At 34.7% G+C, this 23,528-nt stretch overlaps 3 protein-coding genes across 6 annotated transcripts in view; 1 reads left to right on the top strand and 2 right to left on the bottom strand.

Annotated features, from left to right (window-relative positions):
* Positions 1 to 2,060, top strand: part of LOC21388504 (mitochondrial import inner membrane translocase subunit TIM44-2) — a 4,100-nt gene extending 2,040 nt beyond the window's left edge. For both annotated transcript variants that reach the window (XM_024171709.1, XM_010107336.2), the window contains exons 6-13: positions 65 to 133; positions 602 to 666; positions 765 to 833; positions 938 to 1,010; positions 1,192 to 1,296; positions 1,405 to 1,476; positions 1,584 to 1,646; positions 1,784 to 2,060. In XM_024171709.1, the coding sequence (XP_024027477.1) occupies positions 65 to 133; positions 602 to 666; positions 765 to 833; positions 938 to 1,010; positions 1,192 to 1,296; positions 1,405 to 1,476; positions 1,584 to 1,646; positions 1,784 to 1,915 (648 nt within the window). In that variant the 3' untranslated portion in view covers positions 1,916 to 2,060. The remainder of the gene's footprint in view (positions 1 to 64; positions 134 to 601; positions 667 to 764; positions 834 to 937; positions 1,011 to 1,191; positions 1,297 to 1,404; positions 1,477 to 1,583; positions 1,647 to 1,783) is intronic.
* A 1,804-nt stretch (positions 2,061 to 3,864) lies between these two features.
* LOC21388505 (probable inactive receptor kinase RLK902) lies at positions 3,865 to 7,746 on the bottom strand. Its single transcript, XM_010107337.2, has 2 exons — positions 6,195 to 7,746; positions 3,865 to 4,885 (listed from the first exon to the last, which is right to left on the bottom strand). The coding sequence occupies exons 1-2, from the start codon at positions 7,441 to 7,443 to the stop codon at positions 4,215 to 4,217; spliced, it is 1,920 nt and encodes a 639-aa protein (XP_010105639.1). The 5' UTR covers positions 7,444 to 7,746; the 3' UTR covers positions 3,865 to 4,214.
* Positions 7,747 to 16,487: 8,741 nt separating this feature from the next.
* On the bottom strand, positions 16,488 to 20,988 carry LOC21388506 (immediate early response 3-interacting protein 1). 3 transcript variants are annotated; one of them, XM_024171719.1, is made up of 3 exons: positions 20,678 to 20,988; positions 18,086 to 18,335; positions 16,488 to 16,842 (listed from the first exon to the last, which is right to left on the bottom strand). In XM_024171719.1, exon 2 carries the CDS (start codon positions 18,328 to 18,330, stop codon positions 18,097 to 18,099), a length of 234 nt encoding a protein of 77 aa, XP_024027487.1. In that variant the 5' UTR covers positions 18,331 to 18,335; positions 20,678 to 20,988; the 3' UTR covers positions 16,488 to 16,842; positions 18,086 to 18,096. The 3 variants fall into 3 exon arrangements, with proteins under 3 accessions (XP_024027487.1, XP_010105640.1, XP_024027486.1); XM_010107338.2 differs by lacking the exon at positions 16,488 to 16,842 and adding an exon at positions 17,697 to 17,868; XM_024171718.1 differs by lacking the exon at positions 16,488 to 16,842 and having other exon boundaries at positions 17,914 to 18,335; positions 20,678 to 20,987.
* Positions 20,989 to 23,528: the final 2,540 nt, after the last annotated feature.

The raw sequence follows: 23,528 nt of genomic DNA on the forward strand, positions 1-23,528 counted from the left end.
CCCCAAAATTACGCCATTTCTCACCGGAGAGAACCATGTAATCATTTTTTCGCCATTAATGCAGGTGCTAAGTCATCCTATATTCAAGCGTATTAATGTGGTTACTGATCCTGTTGTGACAAAGGGTCAGGAGGTATGTTGTGATCCTTTATTCTTTCGTTTTAGATCTTTAAGCTTTTCTCTTAAGTTCGTTTTTATTATTATGCGCCTTTCTTTTATTCATACCAGCGCACCCATCTAGAAATAGAAATTCAAAAGGGCTGACAAAAAATGTCATATTAAGAAGTGACATTCATACATAATTAAGAAATGAATTTATTATGTCTCATTTGTTGTTCATTTCTTCATAATCAAGAAAAGTTTAATTCTTAAGTGTATTGTGTTTATCTTTTTTTGGGGGAATTAAATCCGTCATTAAGAGAATTTTGGAATTTTTGTTATGTTACTATTACTTAATTGCTATGAAGAACTCTATTGAACATAATATTGCGTAATATGTTTGGGATTTATCTTGATGATAATGTAATAATTGCATTGTTATAGAATACGCAAACTGATCTTTTGGTCTCTTCTTTAATTCCGACCTTTTTTGGATGGACAGATTGCCGAGGACGTGCGGGAAAGATGGGAAACAAGTGATAGCCCGATTGTTCATAAAATTCAAGAGTATGGTGCTCAATCACTTTTATACGAATTTTGATATTACAATTTACACCCAAGTGATAAAATATACAAGTCCTGATTGACTATTGTCTTCTCAACAGCATCAATGAAACAATCTTTCAGGAAACAGATGCTGCGGCAACCATTAAGGAGATTCGCTATCGAGATCCGTATGATCATATATGCCCTTTGTTGTTTGGTTCAAAATCAATATTATGTCGACCACTTTTGATGTCTCCTTGTTTAATCATTTTTCAATATTTGTATGCATTAGGTCATTCTCATTGCCCGAGTTTGTTGCTGAAGTTCAGGAAGCTATTAAACCAGTGTTGAAAGCGTACACCGAGGTGCACTTGAGTTTTTTTAAGAATACCAGAATTCCCTCCCAATCTCCATTTTTGTTTTCTTTTCTTTCCTTGGTCAATTTTGTTCTCTAAAGAATCATTGTCTTATTCTTTTCAATATGAATGGTGGGATGTGTCTACCACCGGGATATCTCATTTTATGGATATTTTACTAAAATCACAGGGAGATGTTGAAACTTTGAAGAAGTTCTGCACCAATGAGGTGATTGAGCGGTGTAAAGCTGAGCATAGTGCTTATCAAAGCCATGGCATCTTTTTTGACAATAAGGTACGCAAAACGGTGAAAGGAATGAAATTTTCTCAAGTGCCTTGTCAACTCCTACTTTGAACATGTAATTGTGTGTAATGTTGCTGACATACGATGTTCTTGCTGCAGATTCTACATATATCCGAGGTGGAGGTTAGAGAGACGAAAATGATGGGAACCTCCCCAGTTATCATCGTAGCGGTATGCATTGTCTTTAATTTTTCTTGTATCTCAACGCCAATCATATTAGAAAATTTTACTCGTGACAAAAGCTGATGTTGTTGCTTCTTTCAACTGTATCTTCACAGTTCCAAACACAGCAAGTTTATTGCGTACGAGACAGAAATGGCGCAATAACAGAAGGTGGCCAGGTGAGTTATCATAAACGACGTTGTTCGTGAAAGGGCAGCAGCATTTTCTTGGTTTTTTGGTTCTTGCTTATTAACGTTTTCTTGGGATTGTAGATTATTATGCTAACGTTTGAAAATCATGGTTGGTAATTGATTAGGATACGATCCACACGGTATACTACGCGTGGGCAATGCAACAGATTGACCCCGAAGAGCTGGGCGAAGGCGCTATTTACCCAATATGGAAACTAAGAGAAATGCAACAGCTTGGAGTTCAAACCCTCATCTAGTTCTTCGTACATGTTAGGATTTTTCTCATTTGCTTGGTGTAAAACTTCTCTGGGTTTTGTTTTTCACTGCCAGGGAAACTTTATAAGTGAAGATTCCTTATTTATTATTTATTCGAATAAAAAATTCAACTCTACTGTGTATAAATTCTCATCTCATCGGAGTGCTAAGAGTTAAAGCTACTACTCCTAACAAAACTCTTTGACATATGTTTTCAATAAATCGATATAAAATAATAGGTAAAATGATCTTTCTACCACCATCTTGCAAACAATTGTGCCGCCACAAGGAGGATTCAATGTTCATCTTGTATGTGTGTTAATAAAGGATATTTTAAGTTGGAAAAATTCAAATATGACAATCAAGAAAGGTGCATAATTTTTTTCTCCCTAGAAAAGCCATTATGTTCTTTTTTCTCCCTAGAAAGGCCATTATGTTCAAGTATTAAAAATGTGTTTGAATTGGTTTCTTGGTTAAAATGAATGGACGGAAAACTAAATTTTGGTAGTTCAATTATATTATGAACCACTATCATTTGATCCCGGTTGGGTGAGAAGTTATTGGAGTTTTGCTACAATAAATTGCCAAATGGGCACTTATGGCCCACTTTCCATTTAAGTCCATAACAAAAGAGAAAATCATACAAAATGCATGATCATCAACCCTAAAAAAAATGATAAAAGTTCTAAGTTTCACTTATAGTTCTTGACCTTAAGTCCATAACAAAAGAGAAAATCATACAAAATGCATGATCATTAACCCTAAAAAAAATGATAAAAGTTCTAAGTTTCACTTATAGTTCTTGAACAAAAAAATAACAACCGCCATACATAAGGGCAACTGTATAGTTCTAAGTTCAACAACCTGTATTAGCACAAATCTAGCGGAATAAGGTTAAATGACACTCGTGTAAGTGGTTGAAAGATTTATGATGAGATTAATGTCCTTTGCGCAGATGAAGGAATTAACACTGAAGAAATTATTCACCTGAAAATAGGAATTTTGAGACATTTTAATGGCATAACCGAACAAATCTTACAAAATTCAAATTTTGGAAGCAATTTGAAATTACAGACGAAGGGCCGTTTGGAATAGCTTGTGTTTGTACTTTAAGTAGTAGAAGAAAATAAGCATAAGTTGAAACTTTTTAATTAGTGTTTAGATAGTATCTAAAAAAGTGCTTTTATATCTAAGAAAAGCCTTTGAACTTGATTGAATAAAAAAGTCAAAAACACTTACCCTTATAAAAAGTAATGTAATAAAAAGATATAGATAGAATATTTAATTTGTTGTTCACAAATAAAATGTTAAAAATATAAATAAAAAAGTTTTTCATAAGCATTAAAGAGATAGTTTGTTTTAAAAACGCTTAAAAAAACTAAAAACATTTTAAGATTGTCCATTCAAACAGATTTAAAAGTATTTTTTGACTAAATAAGTCAAACAACTTTTCTTAAGTTAATCCGAACGCCCGAAGTTTAGGAGAAATTTGGGAAATTAGTCTTAAGAAAATGGTGAAAGAATTCAAGTCAAAGTTCTGACAAAGCAAAAGCAACGAGATGAAAGTATGAACAAAGGAATTATACTGAGACCTCGTTCACTTCGCGGATTCGAGTTTTCAATTCGAGCTGGGATGTGACATTTTCTAAGAGCTTTTTACTGTAGCAGAAAAAGTTAGATGTAACATTTTCTAAGAGCTTTTTACTGTAAAAATCTAAAACTGAAAACTCGAATCGGTAAAATGAACGAGGCCTGAAAGAAACCACTTAATCCGGCCAGGATACTAATATCAAAGAAATTTCAAAAATTCTGAAAAAACAAAATCCAAATATTCTAGAAAAAGAAAACATTGCCACGAAAGCAAAGGAAAAGAAAAGAAATAAATAGATAAATAAAGTCGAAAGGAAGAGCATTATGCTAAATTTATTTATTTATTTTTAAGAAGGGACAAGAATAAACAGGTAAAATTGGAGATTCAATTTTCAACTACTAATTGTAGACAGTGCATTTCAAACGCAACTGGAGCTTCCAAAACTGGTTGTGTATGAGAGCCAAATATGCATGGATTTGCTGTGGAATTACCCAACTAATAGCAAATAAACAATTCACACAACAGACATAAATCAACAGTATTGGTACCCCTTATCAAGTAAGGCATAACCAAGGGGAGAGAAACTTGCTATATTATGAAAACAAGGGGAAAAAATAGAAAAAATCAATAAGAGGCGAAAAAATCCTGCACAGTGAGCTTTTATGATGAAGCAAAGAATAGAGCAGCAATGAAACGTTGCTGCTAGTACTTCAGTCTTTTAAGGAAGGCGGCACAACTGAATCAGCTGAGTAATACTGCTGTGAAATCCCCTCATCCGTGCCATAAAATGACTCATTAGTTACATTCTCTTCTCGCTGAGAGCTGGAATGACAGAGCTCCTCGATTCGCCTTGTCACCACAGCCATTGGGGGACGCTTGTCAGGGTATTGCACGGTACAATCCAGAGCAAGCTGCAAAAGCTCTACCATTTCATCCTCAACATTCTGGTACCTGAGAAGCTCGAGGTCAAACACCTCTACAGTCCACTCTTCCCGAACCACAGACTGGACCCATCTCGGAAGGTCAACTCCTTCATCGTTCAACTGGGAATGAGTGGGAGGCTTCCCAGTGAGCAGCTCCAAGAGCAGTACACCGAAGCTGTACACATCTGCTTTAGGGGATACTTTGTGAGGATCTGTGACTTCTGGGGCACGGTAACCAGCAACGCGGTGGTTAGGGGTAGGGTCGGGGTTTGCAAGATGAGCAAGGCCAAAGTCTGAGACACGAGCTTCATAGGATCTCGTGAGGAGGATATTCGAAGACTTGATGTTTCCATGGGACGAACCGTGTGAATGCAGGTATGCAATCCCACGAGCAGCTCCAAGGGCAATGCCAGACCGTGTTTCCCAGTTCAGAGGAGTCCTGCCTGCACCGTTGCTTCCTGTTGTGTATAAATAAAAATAATAATAATAATAATAAAAAAAATAAAAACAAAAATGATGTTATAAAGAAAGGTGAAAAGGCAAGCATAGTCCCGCATATAACAAATATCATTCTTTTAGATCTTCCTGTCGTTCCTAGATTTCTAGTAGACGACAATTTATTGAACATGTGTATATCCATATACTACAATCAATGCACAAGGGATATGCCGATTCTTTTAACAGGCAAAAACTAAAAGCTAAAATGAAGGGATTGCTTGTTCACCCCTTTCAGATGTTCATAAAAAGAAAATCAGTGTCTTTAAAGCAGTCAAAATACTTTTATTTAAAATCAATAACGTACTTTTCAAGAAAAGAAAAGAAGTTATATTGCAAAATAAAAATATATGAAAGGAAAAGCGTGAAGAATGAACCACTGAGTAGGAAAGAAACACAGCGCATGTCCAGATCTGTCCTATTGACAAGTTGACAACCTAGTAAGCAGAAGAATTCAAAAAGCAAAGACATGGCTACATGCCACGTGAAAGTACACATAATAAAGGCAAAAAATGACAAAAGTTGAACCTTTTCTCACGGAAAAAAGAAAAGCAGAACAAATTGTTAAGATCACAAAAAACTGAACATTCCCTTGAACCGTCCAAGCCATGTCCAACTACAAGACATGTTCTTCTATCTTTAGTTTCATTCAAGTTAAAATGTTGACAAAGTATGGGAAGGATGCCTGAACATAGGATAGTATAACAGCCTAACATACAACTTCAAGTGGTATCCACGGTTGATTTAATGCTTAAACGGAAAACTTAAGACGCCTTGAGCGCGTCTAGTAAGATGGGCTACAAATCTAGTTGCTCAAAGACCAGACTTGAAGTTCTATGTTTCCTAGAAACTCAATTTCCAGTATACAGTTCCTCATTCTGTTTCACTTCTACCGTCCAAAACTCTCGCCCAAATAGGGTTCGTCTAATTGCTGTGTTGGTTTACATTATAAGCATGGGAGAGTAGCAAAGTTATAAGTAAATTGCAATCATGACACCGATCTTATAGGACATAAATGGACTGAAGAACATATAAAACAAGTTAGAAAACCAACCAGAAGGCCACAGAGCAAGGAAACCAAATAAATAATAAAGACATTAGGACGGATTAAGTACTAACAATATAGAGAATATATATATTTATATATATCTATCGACATTAAGACAAAGAACAAGGCAAGCGTCCAAATGACCAGAAACAAAAGGCTGAAACAATGGCAGCAAAAGCAGAATCAGAATCAGAATGCAAGTAAGCGAGAGATGCAATGCTAACCGTGCAAAAGTGCAGACAAGCTTCCCATGGGCAGGTAATCATAAACAAGAAGCTTCTCATCCCTGCTATAGTAATAAGCCCTGAGTGGCACCAAATTCTCATGATCCATTCTTCCAACCTGTTCCATCCTTTCCCTGAACTCCTTCTCCGGCGCAGTCCCTTCCTTCAACCTCTTCACTGCCACGGAAATCCCCATCTCCAGACTTGCCTTATAAGTCGTCCCAAAAGTCCCCTTCCCAAGCACCTCTGCGGATGCCCTCAACAGATCCTCCAAATCAAACTCCCTAATGGTATTCCCAAAAAACACCAAATTCCTGATCCCGCCAGCGCCCCTTTTCGCGCTCACTTTCGAATAATCACCACTCAAACTCTCACTCTCCATCGCCGCCTTTCCTTTTGGAATTTCGACCTCTGTCATCTTCGGGATGATTTCCTTCTCACCCTTTTCTTTTCTCCGACACAAGAAGATCAAAATAGCAAGAATGATCAACACCCCAATGACACACCCCATCACAATCCCCACAATTGCTCCAGTAGACAACTTATTATCCTTCTTCTCGCCAGTTCCACTCCCATCACACGATTTCAATGGCTTCCCACAGAGAAAATTTCCTAGAAAAGAATCCGCCGAAAACCTCGCAAGCTTATCGGGAATCGACCCGTTCAATCGATTAAACGACACATTGAATTGGTCAAGTTCAGGCAAATCAATATCCGGAATTGAACCAGTAAAGCTATTATTCCCCAAATACAGAACCACCAACCTCTTCAAGTTACCAAACCGCGGCGAAATCTCGCCGGAGAAGATATTATCAGCTAAATTCAATCTCACCAAACTCTTCATACCAAACAAGAAGTCAGGAACTTGTCCAGAGAAAAAATTACCTTCCAAGTGAAGCTCGCTGAGACCACTGAGATTTCCGAGGTCGGCTGGGATCGGACCGGAGAGAGCATTAAAACGAAGAGAGAGCTTCTGCAACCGAGTCAAATTCCCGAAACCGGCAGGGAGGTCGCCGCTGAGTCCAGCGCCGGGAAGCCGGAGCTCGGAAACTCCGATGGAATCGCACCTCACGCCAAGCCACGAGCACGGCGAGGAGAGCGAGGTGTTCCACCGGAGAGTTCGGCCGCCGAGGAAGTTTCTGAGGTTGATTAGAGTCGCTCTGTCGGATTCTAGGTCGGATTCTCCAATCGGAAGAAGAATTAAGCAGAAAAGGAGCAAAATTGCGGTCGATAACGGCGGGTCCTCCATTGTTCTTGATCGGAGGACTAAGATTCTTCAGGCTTCGACCAGCAAAAAGATTCTTCAGTCTTCCACCAGCAAAAAGATTCTTCAGTCTTCTTCGTGTCTAGTGCTAGTTTCGGCTATTCGCTCTGGTTTTCCGGAGCCTGTTTGGCGTCCGAGAAAGTGAAGGAAAAAGGGAGGGAAAACGGGAACACACGTTTTGGTGGGTTTGGGGGGTAGTTGCGACCAATTAAACCCTTCGAACCTTGCTTTAAAATTTCAAAAGAAAAAGAAAGCTTTTTTCTCCTCTCTCTCTCACTCTCGGAGAAAAAAGTTTGAACTTTGAAGAGCCTTTGGCTGAGCTGGAATTCTACGGAAGGAAGGAGTTTTGATAGGGTACGGTTGGGGTCTAAACGCAAATAATGTTGTCGCTGACTTTTTGGCCCGTCTGTTGCAGAGAGGATTAAGCAATGGGGTAAAAAAATAATTAAAAGAAAAAAAACACATAAAAAACAAAGCAGGGGGTAACGGCAGTATAATCTATGGGTGGGCAATTCGTGTCACGTGTCGTATTTGTATCGTGTTTTAATTATTTTTTTAAAATTTGTAGTCAACCTGAACGCGACTCGTGACACAAAATTTTTTAAAAACCGCAACACGAACACGACACGACCCGAAAATGACCCGTGACACGAAATTGACTCGTGAATTTGAAATTGACACAAAAATTGTATATTTTTATTTAGTTTTTTACATATTAGAAATAACTTAAAATTCATAACACACTAAATTACAATAACATCCATTGAAATTAAGCAAATAATAATATAAGATTTTGAGTATAACAATCATGATATCACAAGTTTATAATAAAATTAAAAATATGTAATGAAAAATATATGTATTTTTTAGTTTTTTACGAGTTTCATGTAGTGTTCGGGTTAGGCGAGTCCAACCTGAAATTGACCCGTATTTTTCGTGTCAATTCCAGGTCGACCCAATTCTAACCCGAATCTCTTTTTTCTCAACCCTAACCCGCAAAATTCGTGTCATTTTCGAGTCGTGTCATCGTGTCGTGACCCATATTACCAGCCCTAATATAATCTGAAGATTCCAAACTCAAATTCATGTCAATCATAGGTTTAAATTTATTCATGTCCCTTTTATATTCCTAATAAAATTATGCTATATTAATTAAAATATTTTAACTTTCATAATTTTTTAATTAATATTTACATGCTATTTTAATTAATATGGTAATTTAATTGAAAGGCATGAGGTCAGATTTTTCAAAATATTACTAATGTTTCTTATAAGCACACTTATGTTTATTTTGTTGTTAATTATTTATTTATTTTTTAATTAAAAATAAAATAAGAAAAATTATAAGAGTGGCTTTTGGTGTAATAATTTACGAAGCTAATCAATCAAATTTGTGATTGCTTCAAAATTAATAGTGATAATTTTTTAATAATAACAAATATTAAATTAATCTTTTTAATTTTTATTTATTTTAAATCTGTTTAATTCGTTAAGTTGCGATATAATTTTATGTAAAAAAATTTTATTATAATAAAAAAATTAAATATGATTATTTTTAAAAAAAAATTACTATAATAAATTTTAAATTTTAAACTTGAAATTAACCATTTTGTGAATTTATAAAAAAGCAAATTACAACTGTGTGAGCCGGGACCAAAGTGTCAGCCGTTGTCCCCTTGTGTCTGTTAAGGTGGGATCCACAGAACCGTTTTGTAGTACTTCTTTATTAATTTGGGTAAGGTTCCAAATGGACCCCATAAAGATCGCAAGAGAGAGTCTAATAGGACTTTTTGGAGCTTTGTTTTGGTGCCAGCCTTCACAACGTGCTTTTATTGGATTTCTTCTTATCTTATTTTATTTTATTTTTTCTCTTTTTTTTTTCCTCCCTCCCAAAAGGCTTCCAGATTCTCGGAGTTTGGAAGGACATGTTTTTTTAGAATATGATTTGAGTATAATTTTTAAGTTAAATTTAAGTTATAATTTGAGTTAAAGTTATAACTTGAGATTGTATTTAGTTGTGTATATTTGAGTTATGGTTTGAGATAAAAATCTTTTTTAAATTTGTATTTGAGTGAGTCAAAACTTAAATTTGTATTTAGATAGTATTTTAATAAAAACTCAATAGTGATGAAAAATTTTAATAGGGTATATGGGTGAGATTTTATTCGTCTTTTCGTTGTCAACGCATAGAAAAAAAAACCATCTCAATCATGATTGAAACGAAAAAGTTATAGCATTTTTAAGAATAGAAAAAATATTGTTCATTAATTTGAGTTCGAGTTTCTGAATTCGAGTTGAAGGGGACACTTGAACTCAAATTTTAGTCCCAAACTACTCGAATTTAAACTTAAAAGAACACGAACTTAAATAAAGTTAAAACTTGAGTTACTTTTTTGAGTTTTTGGGCAGCCGAACACACCCAAAATAATTTATTGAAAAGTACAAATGCTTGATTTCGACTTTACAATTTTTTATTGTTGTTATTATTAAGAAATAAGAAGGGACATACGGAAATGGAAAGAATCGTTGCCAATAATCAAAACATGATTCCTTCAAGATACGTATAAAAAAATTGCTTGTAATACCGATGCATCTAAGAGGTAAAGTGATTATTTTTATTAATTTTTAAAACATTCCTGCACTCTCTTAAGCAATATAGATATTAGATATTCTAAACTCAAAATGTAAATAACTAACGTTCAAAAACTAGCAACAGAAATTTTCTTTCTCCTTAATAGATTAAATTTCCCTTTCTCTTTATTATTCTTTTCATTGTCTTAAACAATCTTTATTTTTATTACTTTTACATCCTTTTCACCATTATAATTTTAAGGTAATTCTACGGTCCATCTAATAATGTGCGGTGGACCGGTTCGTCCCTTATATGTGGACCGCTAATTAAAAATGTGTTGTTGGCTTTCACTGATGGGTATAAATTGTGTATTGTATAGTTATTAGAAGTCAATCCGGTAGTTGAATTTATTTTATTTTATTTTTTTTTTTGTTTTACAGATGGTTTTTGGCAAGCGCATGTCGTTTTTAGACAGAGAACTTGTAGAAAACATTGTTGTCTTTAGAAAATATTTGAGAGTTTCGCTCAAACTGAAAAGTATCGAAGAGATGAGGAGAGTGATTGAAGATTTGGGAGTCATTGAATTAACTAGAAAGTTCATCATTAATTGTTTTTAAATACAAAATGGAAGATCCATATTCACTTTTATCTAAATTATCACCGCCAAGTGAGGTGGCGGAAAATTTGTCACGCATGGTGGATGATATAATTTCTACGCATATTTAATGTCTTAACAATTAAAATTTTATATGTTAGTTTTCGTCTTATTTGATCGCTGAAATTTGGGAAACGAACTAGTTTTGCAAGTATTTCTTTGACGCTCTCTATACTAGTACTAGCACTAGGCCCTACGAATAAAAATACTTGGATCACACTACATGCCCGAGGGGCTTCTTCCTAAACATGTTTTTCCTTTTCCTTTTTACCTGAAAAAAAAAAAAAAAAAGTAAGAGCCCGTTTAGTAAAGAGATTCGTATCCTGATTCAAATTATGATTCGTGATTCGTTACAGTATTTTTTCTCAAAAAAATATACATAAATTAAAAATAATTCTAATCACATAGTTTTAATCTATAAACCAAACGGGTTCTTATATTTTCGTACATGTTCGATATTCAAAAAAGCAAAACACTGTTGCAATTTCTATTCAAAGAAATTCATAAAGTGACGTTTAAAAACCATTCATAAATCAATGTTTAAAGAGAAAAAATCTCTTTTCCCTTCCCAATCTGACGACTTCACCACTGAATATCTCCGGCCTCAGCTCCGTTCATACGTCACTGGTATCTTCGGCGGCGCCGCCTCTTCCGAGTCCTAATTAGTAGCGTTTCAATACAATGGCTCTCATTGCCTCCTCCGGATGGTGTAATCAACAACACAACACGAATTACTGCAAACGCAAAAAAACAAAAAAAAACAAAAAAAAACAAAAAAACAAAAAAAGAAAAGAAAAAACCCCTTTGAACAGAGAGAACACAGACGTGATAAATGGCTGAGATATGGTTTCTTGAATACCTTCGAAAGTGAGTTGGGCAGTTTTTTGTGCATCCGCATTTTGAAGACAGACAAAAACCGCTTGCTTTTTTTTTTTTTTTAAATTTTAAATGCAAAGTAGCTGACATTTGCTTCTACTCCTCCATTAAGTGATTAAAAATTAAATAATGACGTGGCCTTATATTATTAGGTGGACAGAGATTGAGACATCCTTCTTTCCACAGAGGATCTCAGTCCGTTTAACATTGATACAAGTCTACCTTGTTACTACGTGCGTACATCCCACGTTGTAAATTATAAACTCGAATTAGTGAAATAAACAGTGGTCTCGTTCGTTTCGTGAGTTTGAGTTTTCAATTCGAGTTGAGATGTGATATTTTTTTAGAATATTTTACTGTAAAAGAAAATATTAAATGTGACATTTTTTAAAAATTTTTAACTGTAAAAATCTAAAACTTCAAACTGTGAAACGAAATCTTAAAAGCATTTTGAAATAACTGTATGAATGCCATACTACTTATATAATTACATTAATGTCATTTCAACGGTTCACACTCACCGGTTGTAGACCATTATTTAAAGTTGTCGTCTGCTATCCTATGGCTGTATTTCATGGCTGTCTCCAAACTTTCTAACACAATTTCACTGCAGCATCATTCAGTTGTGACAAGACTTTTAATCATGCGTTCAGGATTTTACTTGAATTTTAGATGTAATTTCTTTGAGGCTGTCTCCAAACTTTCTAACACAATTTCACTGCAGCATCATTCAGTTGTGACAAGACTTTTAATTAATCATGCGTTCAGGATTTTACTTGAATTTTAGATGTAATTTCTTTGAAAAATACCCATATATGAAAAAATAAAAAATAAAACTGTATGTTTGAGAGTAAGGGCCAATCTTAAATGAATATGACATAACTTGGACAACTTTATTGCATTGATAAGTTAATAATAGACCCCATCCTACTAACAATTTCACTTCAGAAAGCGTGTGATATTAGATCATAATAATCTCAATAATTAATTTTGGTTCAATACTAAAAAGAAAGAAGACTTTAGTCGTGGCCCTTCATTTACGAAGATGGGGAAATCTGACAAGAGACAACAACCATCACTTGAGTTTTCTTTACAATGCGTGTTCTTAGTTCATAGTTTATTTGAATAGTCATTCTCCAAGTCTACGTTTAATTAATTCAAAATTGACCTTTTCATGAAACTGTAATCTCATGACAATTTACTGCTCTATATTTAATTGTCATCTACCATATCCAAAAAATAATTATAACAAAGCAAGTTTCTAAATCGTAGTACAACTACTAGATTTTCATGTTTAAACATAAATTTTATAGAGGTAAAATTGCTTTAGTCCGGTGAGCCAACTATAATACATTCATTTTCATTAAACTTTTATCTAATATAATTTTTTCTCTCAGTGTATAATGTGAGATTGACTCTGTGTCATTTTAACTCAATCTCCATTTCTTTTTATCTCATATCGTTAGACAAAGTAATTGTTGCCGAAGATGATATCCTTAAATATGAAATAATAACAGATAAATATAATAATAATAATAATTGGTTTTTAACTTGAAAAAAAAAAGTGAGGGTGACTAGCCACGTCGATGTACGTCATTATGTAAATTAAAATAATTTTATAAAATAAATTAAAATGACATTGTTGGTGACAACCGTGCATCTTATAGACTATAGTTTTGTAATGTCAGCCGTACATGAAAGACCAATGCATCATTTGGACCAAGAACGCAAGTTATGATAGAATTCCAATTGATTATTCAAAATTGGGATGAAGAGAGATTAGTATCAATAGCGGATTGGTTAGATAGATTTGATTGGGTCATCCACCTTAAGTTCGTCAGCGTTTGCCTTTTATTCCAACTTTGAATTAGCATCCTTTTAGTTGCCGTTGTGAATAATGCAAACTATAGATGTGATTTGAAACACGGACAAATTTTCAAAATGAATGATTTGAGGGGCCTTAGTTCTTATTTTAATTATAATGTTAAAAGGAGTAATAAGGCAAGATGCCCTTCTTTTTACATGCAACTGTTTAAACGTCACAGGGTTAGTTGGTATTGAAAATATAACCATCTACTAATAGAATGGAGATAATCATATGCTGTATAAATTTGAAATAATAATAAAGATTCCGAATATCAATACATAATCGAACTTGAAAAGCTCCAACAACTTTGGTTATTATTGATCAATGACAATTGTCACAGTATGTACCAAACACTACGTGTCAAGAATTCTGACGATGTCAATGGAGTAATGCTATCCAGCACCGATAGAGTTTAACACTACATATTAATAAAAATAAAAAATAGGTTCCGCAATGATTATAAAATTTATAGGTGGGATTCACTTTCTATTAGTGATAGTGTTTAGCACCGATGATGTCTCTAAGTATTTTTTATGTCAATACGCTCAGAATCCTTCTAAACAATCACGAGTTGAAGATCAAAAATCTCAGCAGAGAAATTTAGGCCTCGTTCATTTCATCGATTTGAGTTTTCAATTATAGGTTTTTACAGTTAAAAGCTATTAGAAAATGTCACATTTAATTTTTTCTGCTACAGTTAAAAACTTTTAAAAAATTTTACATCTCAATTCGAATTAAAAAATCAAATATGCGAAGCTAATGAGACCTTAGCATTGTTTTCTAAGGAGAATCCATGACTTCCAGTGTAATAGTGGACCTACCAAGACTTAAAGGTTGTTTATTTTCTGTATTCATCACTGATTTTGAATTATAATTCATTATTCTCTTTAATATTTTTTTTTCATAAAAAATACACGTAAAATAAAAATAATTTTAAATCATAATTTTTAATTTACGAACAAAGCGTCCATTTATTTAAAGGACGGACATTAATTAAAAAGAACAAGGAAAAAAAAACTCATAAGACCGGAAGAGAATATTAAAAGCAGGAAAAATGACTTAACAAATAGGAGGACGAGCTCACCACAAATTGGTGATGGTGTTTGCATCCAATTCATTCTTGGTATCTGGTGACCTATACCTGGTAATTTGGGCTTTGAATTCTGTGCCATGTCCATACTCATACCCTTCCCAGCGTCACTATATAAGGGTACTTTCGTCATTTAGAGAGAGTTTTATATATAGTGATGAGCTAGAATGCGGCGCAAGCATTCTCAACGTACGCTTTGGTTTGGAGAAGAAGAAGACTCTGTACTATCAACTTGGATTTATTTTCGTTTTATTTATAAAAAAGAAAAAGGGTAGATTTATTTCCATACACGTCGCTGCTGAATAATAATAAAAAAAAAATCCTCACCGGCCAAATGACGAATGACGGACGGTTAATGTCGTTTTTATCTTGCGCACGTATCTAATTCCGCCCAGCACTTTAAGGTCCCGTTTATTTCGCTGATTTAAATTTAAAATTTAAATTTTGTTATAATAAAAAGTTCTTACAAACAGTCACATTTAATTTTTTTACTACAGTAAAAAACTCTCACATAAAGTCACATCTAAACTCGAATTAAAAACTTAAATCAGCGAACTAAACGAGCAATTAATTTTTTTTGTTGTCCCTTTTCGGCCGAAAGATCAAAGTGGCTGGGCCAGTCGGGAAAATGAAAACTAAAAAAAAAAAAAAAAGAGGTAATTTTGAGATACTAAGGGGCTGTTCGGTAGGGTTAAAAATTTAAAAAAAGATAACTCGAGTTTCAATTTTATTCAAGTTCATATTCTTTTAAGTCTGAACTCAAGTTTGAGACTAAAACTCGAGTTCAAGTTTTCCCTTCAACTCTAGTTTAGAAACTCGAGCTCAAATTAATGAACAATATTTTTTATATTCTTAAAAATGTTATAACTTTTTCGTTTTAATCCTGATTGAGATGATTTTTTTCTATACATTGACAACGAAAAGACGAATAAAACCCCACCCATATACCCTATTAAAATTTTTCATCACAATTGAGTTTTTATTAAAATACTATCTAAATACAAATTCAAGTTTTGACTAACTCAAACACAAACTCAAAAAAAATTCTTATATCAAACCATAACTCAAATGTACACAACCAAACACAAACTCAAGTTACAACTTCAACTCAAGTTATAACTCAAATTCAACTCAAGAACTACACTCAAGTCACACTTCAAAAGAACAAGCCCTAAAGTTTCGGCGATTGAAAAGAGATGAGGTTTGAATATATATATATATATACATACAACATTTACAAATAGATGTGTCCTAGAAAAGAATATAAGTGATTGTAACTTTACAAATAATGTAGCAAATACAACATTTCAATTTCCAGTATGCAGCACTCATCAATTGAAAATTGCACACTCTTTGTTAAAAAAAAAAAAAAATACAAATGCCGTATGTTTACTTGTGTATATGTATGAATATACAGGTGTTGGTAATATTGTGCGAGTACTTACAGAATCTAAATTGTCAATGGGCTCTCCAAGCACGTTGAAAATTCATCCTAGTATCACTCCATCAATTTAAGTGACTCCATCAATTGGAACACTTAAAGAACTCATGTGTGAATCACTTTCATTCCTCTCATTAGATCATTTGTATCACTCATTTGTCAATCACTTTCATTCCTCTCATTAGATCATTTGTATCACTCATTTGTCAATCACTTTCATTCGTCTCATTAGACTGTTTGTAGCACTCATAGCTATAGCTCTAACTCAATTATTTCTTAATAATTGTTGTACTTCACAAGTCAAATTACGAAAATAACATATTGTGGTTTTGCAAATTTAAACCCTCAGATTATAAGTTCTTTATTTAATATGCGTAATATGAGTATGCGTTTAGAGTAAATTGTTAATCTTAATAAAAACAAACCATCAAGATTATTTATGTAGTTATTGAATACAATTACAATAACCAAATTACATGCATTGTTCGGAATAACTTTTGGACAGCATTTATAAGCATCGAGGGTGATTTTAGTTTAAAAATGAAATACGCTTTACAAACCTCATGTTCTTGTTTTTATGGAGTCTCATAATCGTACAAACATAAACATTTGCCTTGGAATCCATAAGTAGGAATGCCAAATTCGCAGTTGATTATTAAGTTGACAACTTAAAAAGGCTTAATTAGATCTATAAACACGAAGTAAAAAAACTCCTATACAATCATACACTTACAAATCTGATCTCTGAGCTTTCCAACAAGAAGTTAGGATTTGTGAGAGAGACTGAGAGAGAGATTTCTTTGTGCTGAATGCTGATCAATCTGGTGAGCCTTCATTAGTCTTGGAACAATTTAGAATACACAAAACATATAAATCATATGCCCTATAAAAGAATCCAAAATTCCAATTTTAAGGGAGTGAAGAATATACACGTAACGCAAATGAGAAACGGTCAACATTAACTAAACCTATTTAAGGATTGGAAAACATGGATTATATGTCCCCTTGTTCCTGCCTCGCTTCATCTTAAATAAGAAAACCATCACATAATTTAAGTCTCTACTCTTTAACACTGCATTTGATGGGGTGTTGAAAGTTTTGGTCTCATGGGAATTGCTTTGAATTGATTCAGATTGAATAATACGTGAGCTTTGTTTGTCTTTGAGCCACTCTTTGTGAAAAATTACAGGTAGAGAAGCTTAGGGCTTGTTTGGAAGTATACTCAAACCCAAATCATGATTCTGCTACAATGTTTTTTATCTCACAAAGAGTTTGAGTTCCAAAATTTCCTCTCTCAGAAAGTTCCCGGCAATAAACCCAAATCATGATTTGAGTATACCTTCCAAACGGTATCTTAATGCTTTTTGAGTACTTGCAGTAATTTTCTTTGATTTCAAGCATCGCACAAGGGGAGGAAAAAGCAAGAGGTTTTGGTTTTCTGATGGCAATGGTGGTTCTATCTCATCAACGTTGAAAAGTTTGGGAAGATGACCGTGGAGTTATTTGGTAGTGGAACTTGGTTGTGATGAAAAATGATGTACTTGAGATGTTCTCAACGGAACTAGAAAAGCTTTGTTCACCAAATAACTAATTATATAATGTGGTAATAGGGATAAGATCTGAGACGAGAACGGGTAACGACTGATTTGCATCCGATAGATTTGCACTACTACAGGAAACTAGAAGGGTAACCGAGAACAAAGGACTACAAACGAATGAAACTGAATCCTAGAGTAATCAAATTAAGTTAAAATGAACAAGATAATTCCTATAACGACTGTAACCTTCGTATACACCAAGCATAGGTTTGTAGACGGTTCTTGCAATCTCCATCACTAAACTAGGACAGAGAGATGTAAGTTCCCAGAAAATGTCCCAAAGAGTTCTTTCTCTCCTTGCTAAAAATGTCCTACAGTCCACAAACCAAAGTTCGACAATTTCATCGGTATTTTATGAAGAATGACCTCGTGGAATATGTATATCATAAAAGTGTCTTGCTTTACAATAGCGATGACTTTCAATCCGTGAAAACAAACATATAGTCATATACTAGAACCAGACTTTAATATCAAAAAATAAAATAAAATAAAATAAACCAGACTTATTCTTAGAATTCCATATCTGACCTCAAACAGCATTATCCGGAAACCAACTTCACAACAATAAAGATGGAGTTCAGCAGTATGAGAGGAACTCTTAAGTACTGCGTTGCGTAAATGAGGCCTATAATCTGTCCCTTTAAAGACTTTGCCTTGCCCCCTGAGAATTCCGAGAAGCTCCATCCTCTAGGCGCAAGGAACCGGTCCTCGTTTAGTATCGCTAGTGCATTTGCAAGGAGGAGGAAGCCCTCAAGTAGTGTCCACAAACCCATTTTACCTGAAACACGAAAGATCTATTTTCATACGAAGTTCAAATGACATTACTACGAATCTTTCTCCTTTCCCTCTTTCAGTTTCAGTACATCAAAAGCTCTACCAACAAGCTAAGATATGTCTCAATCTTTCAACAATACAGTTACCCATTTTTCTTTTCCACAATCACTATAATGGGGTTTTCACCATGGGAAGATAAGGACCCCGGCAAATTATTGAAAGTAAAAACTATCTTTTGAGTCATAAAGAGTGAGTAGTAATTAATAAAAGCATAATCAGCAAAAGAAACTATTTTTCGCAAATCAAAAGCAAGCCCCCCATTTTTTTAAGTAGAAGAAATATCTATTAACCAATGATTTCAATCAATGGTGGAAGATATCTAACCATTAAAATGTCTCTTTCTATCCAAAACGCAAATAAGGATAAATCATGTATCATAAAAATTACACATAAAAAATTTATCAAACTGCCTGAAAGAAGAAATGAGACATGAGGACAATTATATGAGAATGAAAAGCCAAATGCAAAACAGACCTGAAAAAAAAATTAAAAATAATAATTAGGATATAAATATTCTTATCTTGTTACCACAGTCAAATTTTCAGCATATGTATATGAAGGATTGCAATATTCAACCAAAGTTGATTTTTTATTTTATTTTTTATTATTGTAAGAGGGAGTAAGGAAGGAAGGCCTTCATTACTAGTCTCTTTTTAATACATAGCAAAGTAAAACACTTTTAGGGAATCAAAAACACTAAAAAACAGTAATAAAAATAAGACTGGTTGTAATAAGAAATAAGAGCGGTTATTGACTTTTGAAATAAAAGTAACTGATGAAATGCAAGGAAATTTTTGAAAATGTTTCATAATGTAACGGAGGGAAAAATTTTAATAACTGTATCCAAAAGTAATTGTCCAAGTTAGCAAAAATCTGCAAACAAGATAATAGTAATAAGATTTAACATTAAAAAGAGATTGAAATATATATTTTTTAAAATAATTATAAAGATGAGAAAGAGTAACTCATGAGGAAACTTAAGTAATGTAGCATTTAGATCTAAATCATTAACTTTTCTGTGATTTATGATAAGAACTATACGTAATCAATTAGAAGTTGTCATAATAACTAGACAATATGGGTAAAACTTTAAGAAAAAAACTATTGAAACGCCCATAAGGGAGACTGTTTAAACTCTTACCTGAAGAGACTAGTGAAACATAAGAGGAAAAAATATTACACTGACTAAAGAAAATTGTGACGTACGAGAAAAATATCAGTTGTAACAAAACAGAAAAAGAGAAAATCTAAGAGTAAAGTATAACTACGATATAAGACAATGACGTAAATTATTATATACAGATAAACAGTAACATGTATAGCCGAATTTGAGTCAATAGGAAAAAAATCAAATAGGTAAAGGAACAAGCATAAAACCTTAGCATAATGCAACGAAGTGCAGAAACGAACTAAAGAAACACCCAGATAAACAAGGATAAACTCAAAGATATTCCAGGAAAAAATATAACACATAGTGGAAATACATATGGATTACTGAATAAGCTCCAATCCAATCTAGTTACCAAACAAAGAAAGAGGAAAATAATCTTAATCTATACAAATCATTAAACCATTCATACTGTGCTTAATCCAAACACTAAATCTATACCTACTTTGGTCAGTATCGATACTACTATTATAGTATAGACATAAATTTGTCAGGACATCATAAAGAGAGTGTAGAAGTTTACTACTTTCTAAAATAACGGGATGATAATTAATACATTGTACCAAAACAATCAAATTATGGAAAGTAGTACATACTCTAATTGAATTACCCAAAGAAAAAAACAAATTTACATAAACAAACTTCTGAATGTCAAAACAAATTCTTAAAATAAAGCAAAATATGAACAAGCGATGGTTAAAAAACTTGTAAATAATACTTGTAAATCCATGAGATGAGACTCAAACCGAAAGGATCCAATTACTCATTAAAGGCAATGGTACGTTAGAACCAATCAAGGGAGATCGGAGATTTCACTCAATACCAAGCAAGAGTTGAACACAACTTTCAAGATGGGAGGTTCATTGAACTCGTCGATTGAAAGGTAAAGTAGAGCATATTTTCCATACTCAGAGCCAGAACAGAAGACAAAATTGATTCGATTTCGACGACAGATAAACCCCCACAAAGGTTATACGAATGCCGATGTTTTCTATTAAGTAATTAAGGTTACATAACACACTTAAGAGAGACAGAATTTGTTAGATTTCCCAAACAAACATATCGAAAGTTTCAACCAAATCAGAGAGAGAGAGAGAGAGAGAGAGAGAGAGAGAGACCTTTTCGGAATAGAGGCAAGGAACGCAGGGGCCGGAATGAGAGCAATCGAAGGTGGCGCTACTTCCTCAGAGGTTTCTTTGAAACTCAGCACAACTCTACCCGCAATTCCTCCGATTCAATTCGTGCCAAGGCCGGGCGTGAACGGAAAGTATTATTCCGAGATTAAAGACGACAACATTACCAGATTCTTAGACAAGAGCAGCGAAATTGAACAAGTAGATTTGCCAATTACTCTTAGTTGTACAAAGGAATATGAGTTTTTCCGCAGAGAAAATTTGATAAAAGAGACCGGAGCAAAACACAAATTGAGAAAGTAGTTCAGGCCCGTTCACTTCACCAATTCGAGTTTTGCTACAGTAAAAAGCTCTCATAAACAATCACATCTAACTTTTTTGCTACAGTAAAAAGCTCTCACATAAAATCACATCTCAACTCGAATTACAAACTCGAATCAGCGAAGTGAACGGACCATCAGTTTTTTTTTTATAATAAAAAAATCATGACGTGTATTTTATGTGGTAAAAAATGGGTCCTATTAGTCTAAGTGTATGGGTTATTTTAAAAAACTCTCTCCTCACAAAACCGACCGCTCGACCCTCTCTCCCCCCGACTGAGCTCTCCTCACGACCGACCGACCCTCTCGTCGGTTTTTCTCTCCGATCTCCTCTCACTGACCGCCGGCTTTTTTCTCCGATCAGTCACCAACCTCACGACCGACCATCACCGACCGCCAGCTTTCCTCTCACCTGTTTCTCTCTCTCTCGCCGAAGTTCTCTCACCGGCCGATCCACTCTCTCCGATCTCTCTCGTCGGCCGACCGACTACCTCACCAAAAACCGACCTTCCTTCCCACTAAGACCGACCAAAAACCGATCCCGACCACTCACCAAAAACCGACAACCTCCTCACCAAAATCTGACTAAAAACCGGCGACTTTTAGACTGAAATGGCATCACAAAACAACTCTTCTTCCTCAACTAAAACGGTCATTTCCCGAACACTTGTCGACGAGGCAACGGAATATACTCATGTAATATTCTTGTTTTACTTTTTCTTATACATTTTTACAAGAACAAAAACTTAATATAAGCAACATTTGTCTGTTCATAGTCGGTTCTTAGTCAGTTTTGGTTTTGGTCTGTTCGCAGTCGGTTCTAGGTCGGTTTTAAGTCGGTTCTTAGTCGGTTCTTGTCGAGTTGGTCAGTTCTGGTGGATTTTGGTCGGTTCTAGGTGAAGGTCGGTTCTTGGTCAGTCGTTGGTCGGTTCCGGGGTCGGTTCGGGTCGCTTCTTGGTCAGTTTTGGTCGGTTTGGTCGGTTTTGGTCGGTTCCTGTCGGGTTTTGGGGTCAGGTCATGGTCGGTTTAGTCAGTTCTTGTTTAGTTTCATGGTATATTCTAGTCGGTTCTGTCATCTTGGCCGGTTCTGACCGATGTGTTTTTTCTTTTTTTTCAGTATGACCTCTCGAAGTACAACACATATGAACTTCCTGGGATTGGACATCTAAGGATGATCATGGATCCTATGCGGGAGTACTTCCCAGTGAAAGTCACTATGAAGTCAAAGATCGAGGCCCTGGAGGTAATAAGGCAGAATCTAGACCCCGAAATGGAAATGTCAATTTTCAAGGAATCTGCCTTCGGACATTTTATTTCGATGTCTGAAAATATGATCTATTTTGGAGTGTTGACACACTATCTGCTTTTGAGGCAGATAGAAACAGAAAAGAGACATGAGTTGTGGTTCATGGTTAATGAAAAATCAACTAGGTTCGGAATGAGGGAATTTGCTTTAATCACTGGATTGAACTGCGGGGAAACCCCAGAGCCGGACGTGGTGTTGAAAGCTTCGAAGAATATAAGATTGTTGGAGCATTTTAAGTCCCACGTAGTACTTGTTGCTGATTTAAAGAAATTGCTCACAGGGAAGAAGATAAAAGGTAGCGATAAAGCAAAGATCGCTATCATTTATTTTTTAGCACAAGTATTACTATCTGGGGACGAGAAGAAGACCGTCCCACTGGATTGGCTATCTTACGTTGACGATTTAGAATTCTTCAACAACTATCCATGGGGCAGGGTGTCTTTTGAATGCACTATGCGGGCTTTGAAGAAGAACTTGAAAGAGAAATTCTAAAAATGGGTTCAGAAAGGACGTAATAAGAGCATTAAGGAAACCTACTCAATATGCGGGTTTTCTTAAGCCTTCCAGGTATGTCATACAGTTATATGCATAATTTTTCATGGCCTTATAGTAAATAATACCTTGTTTTTTGTTTTACTAGACTTAAAAAATTGGTTTAACGCAGGTTTAGGCATTCGAAACATTTCCAACCATCGGCGCCACATTTACAAAGATGGTTGATGGACGTCTTCCCAGAATCCTCAAATGGGAGGCACGCCGGGTTTCATTGGTCGAGGTTAGACAGATAGACGACCTCATGCAAAGTGGTGAGGTAAGAGTTTAAATACAATGTTTTTATAGGTATTTTTTTACAAAATAGGCATATTTGTTTTTTTTTTAAATATGTTTCCACCTAAATAATCATTGAATGTGTGTTCATTTAATATACAGGGAATGGCCGTACCAATTCTTTATCCCACTGAGGAGGAAATGAATAGTATGTGCATGAGGTTGTATCTGCCTTATGCCGACCAAGAAAATCCTAAGATTGACCAGCTTGCATTGTTTTTGGACTCTGGTGCAAGAATGGTCAATGTCCAGCAACCGAAGCCTCCCAAACAATTGGCTCGTCTCCAACTACTTCCCCAACAACAACAGCAACTTTCCCAACAACAACAATAACAACAACAACAACAACAACAACAACAACAACAACAACAACAACAACAAC

Source organism: Morus notabilis, unplaced genomic scaffold, assembly GCF_000414095.1.
Source record: "Morus notabilis unplaced genomic scaffold, ASM41409v2 Scaffold1934, whole genome shotgun sequence".
NCBI lineage: Eukaryota > Viridiplantae > Streptophyta > Magnoliopsida > Rosales > Moraceae > Morus > Morus notabilis.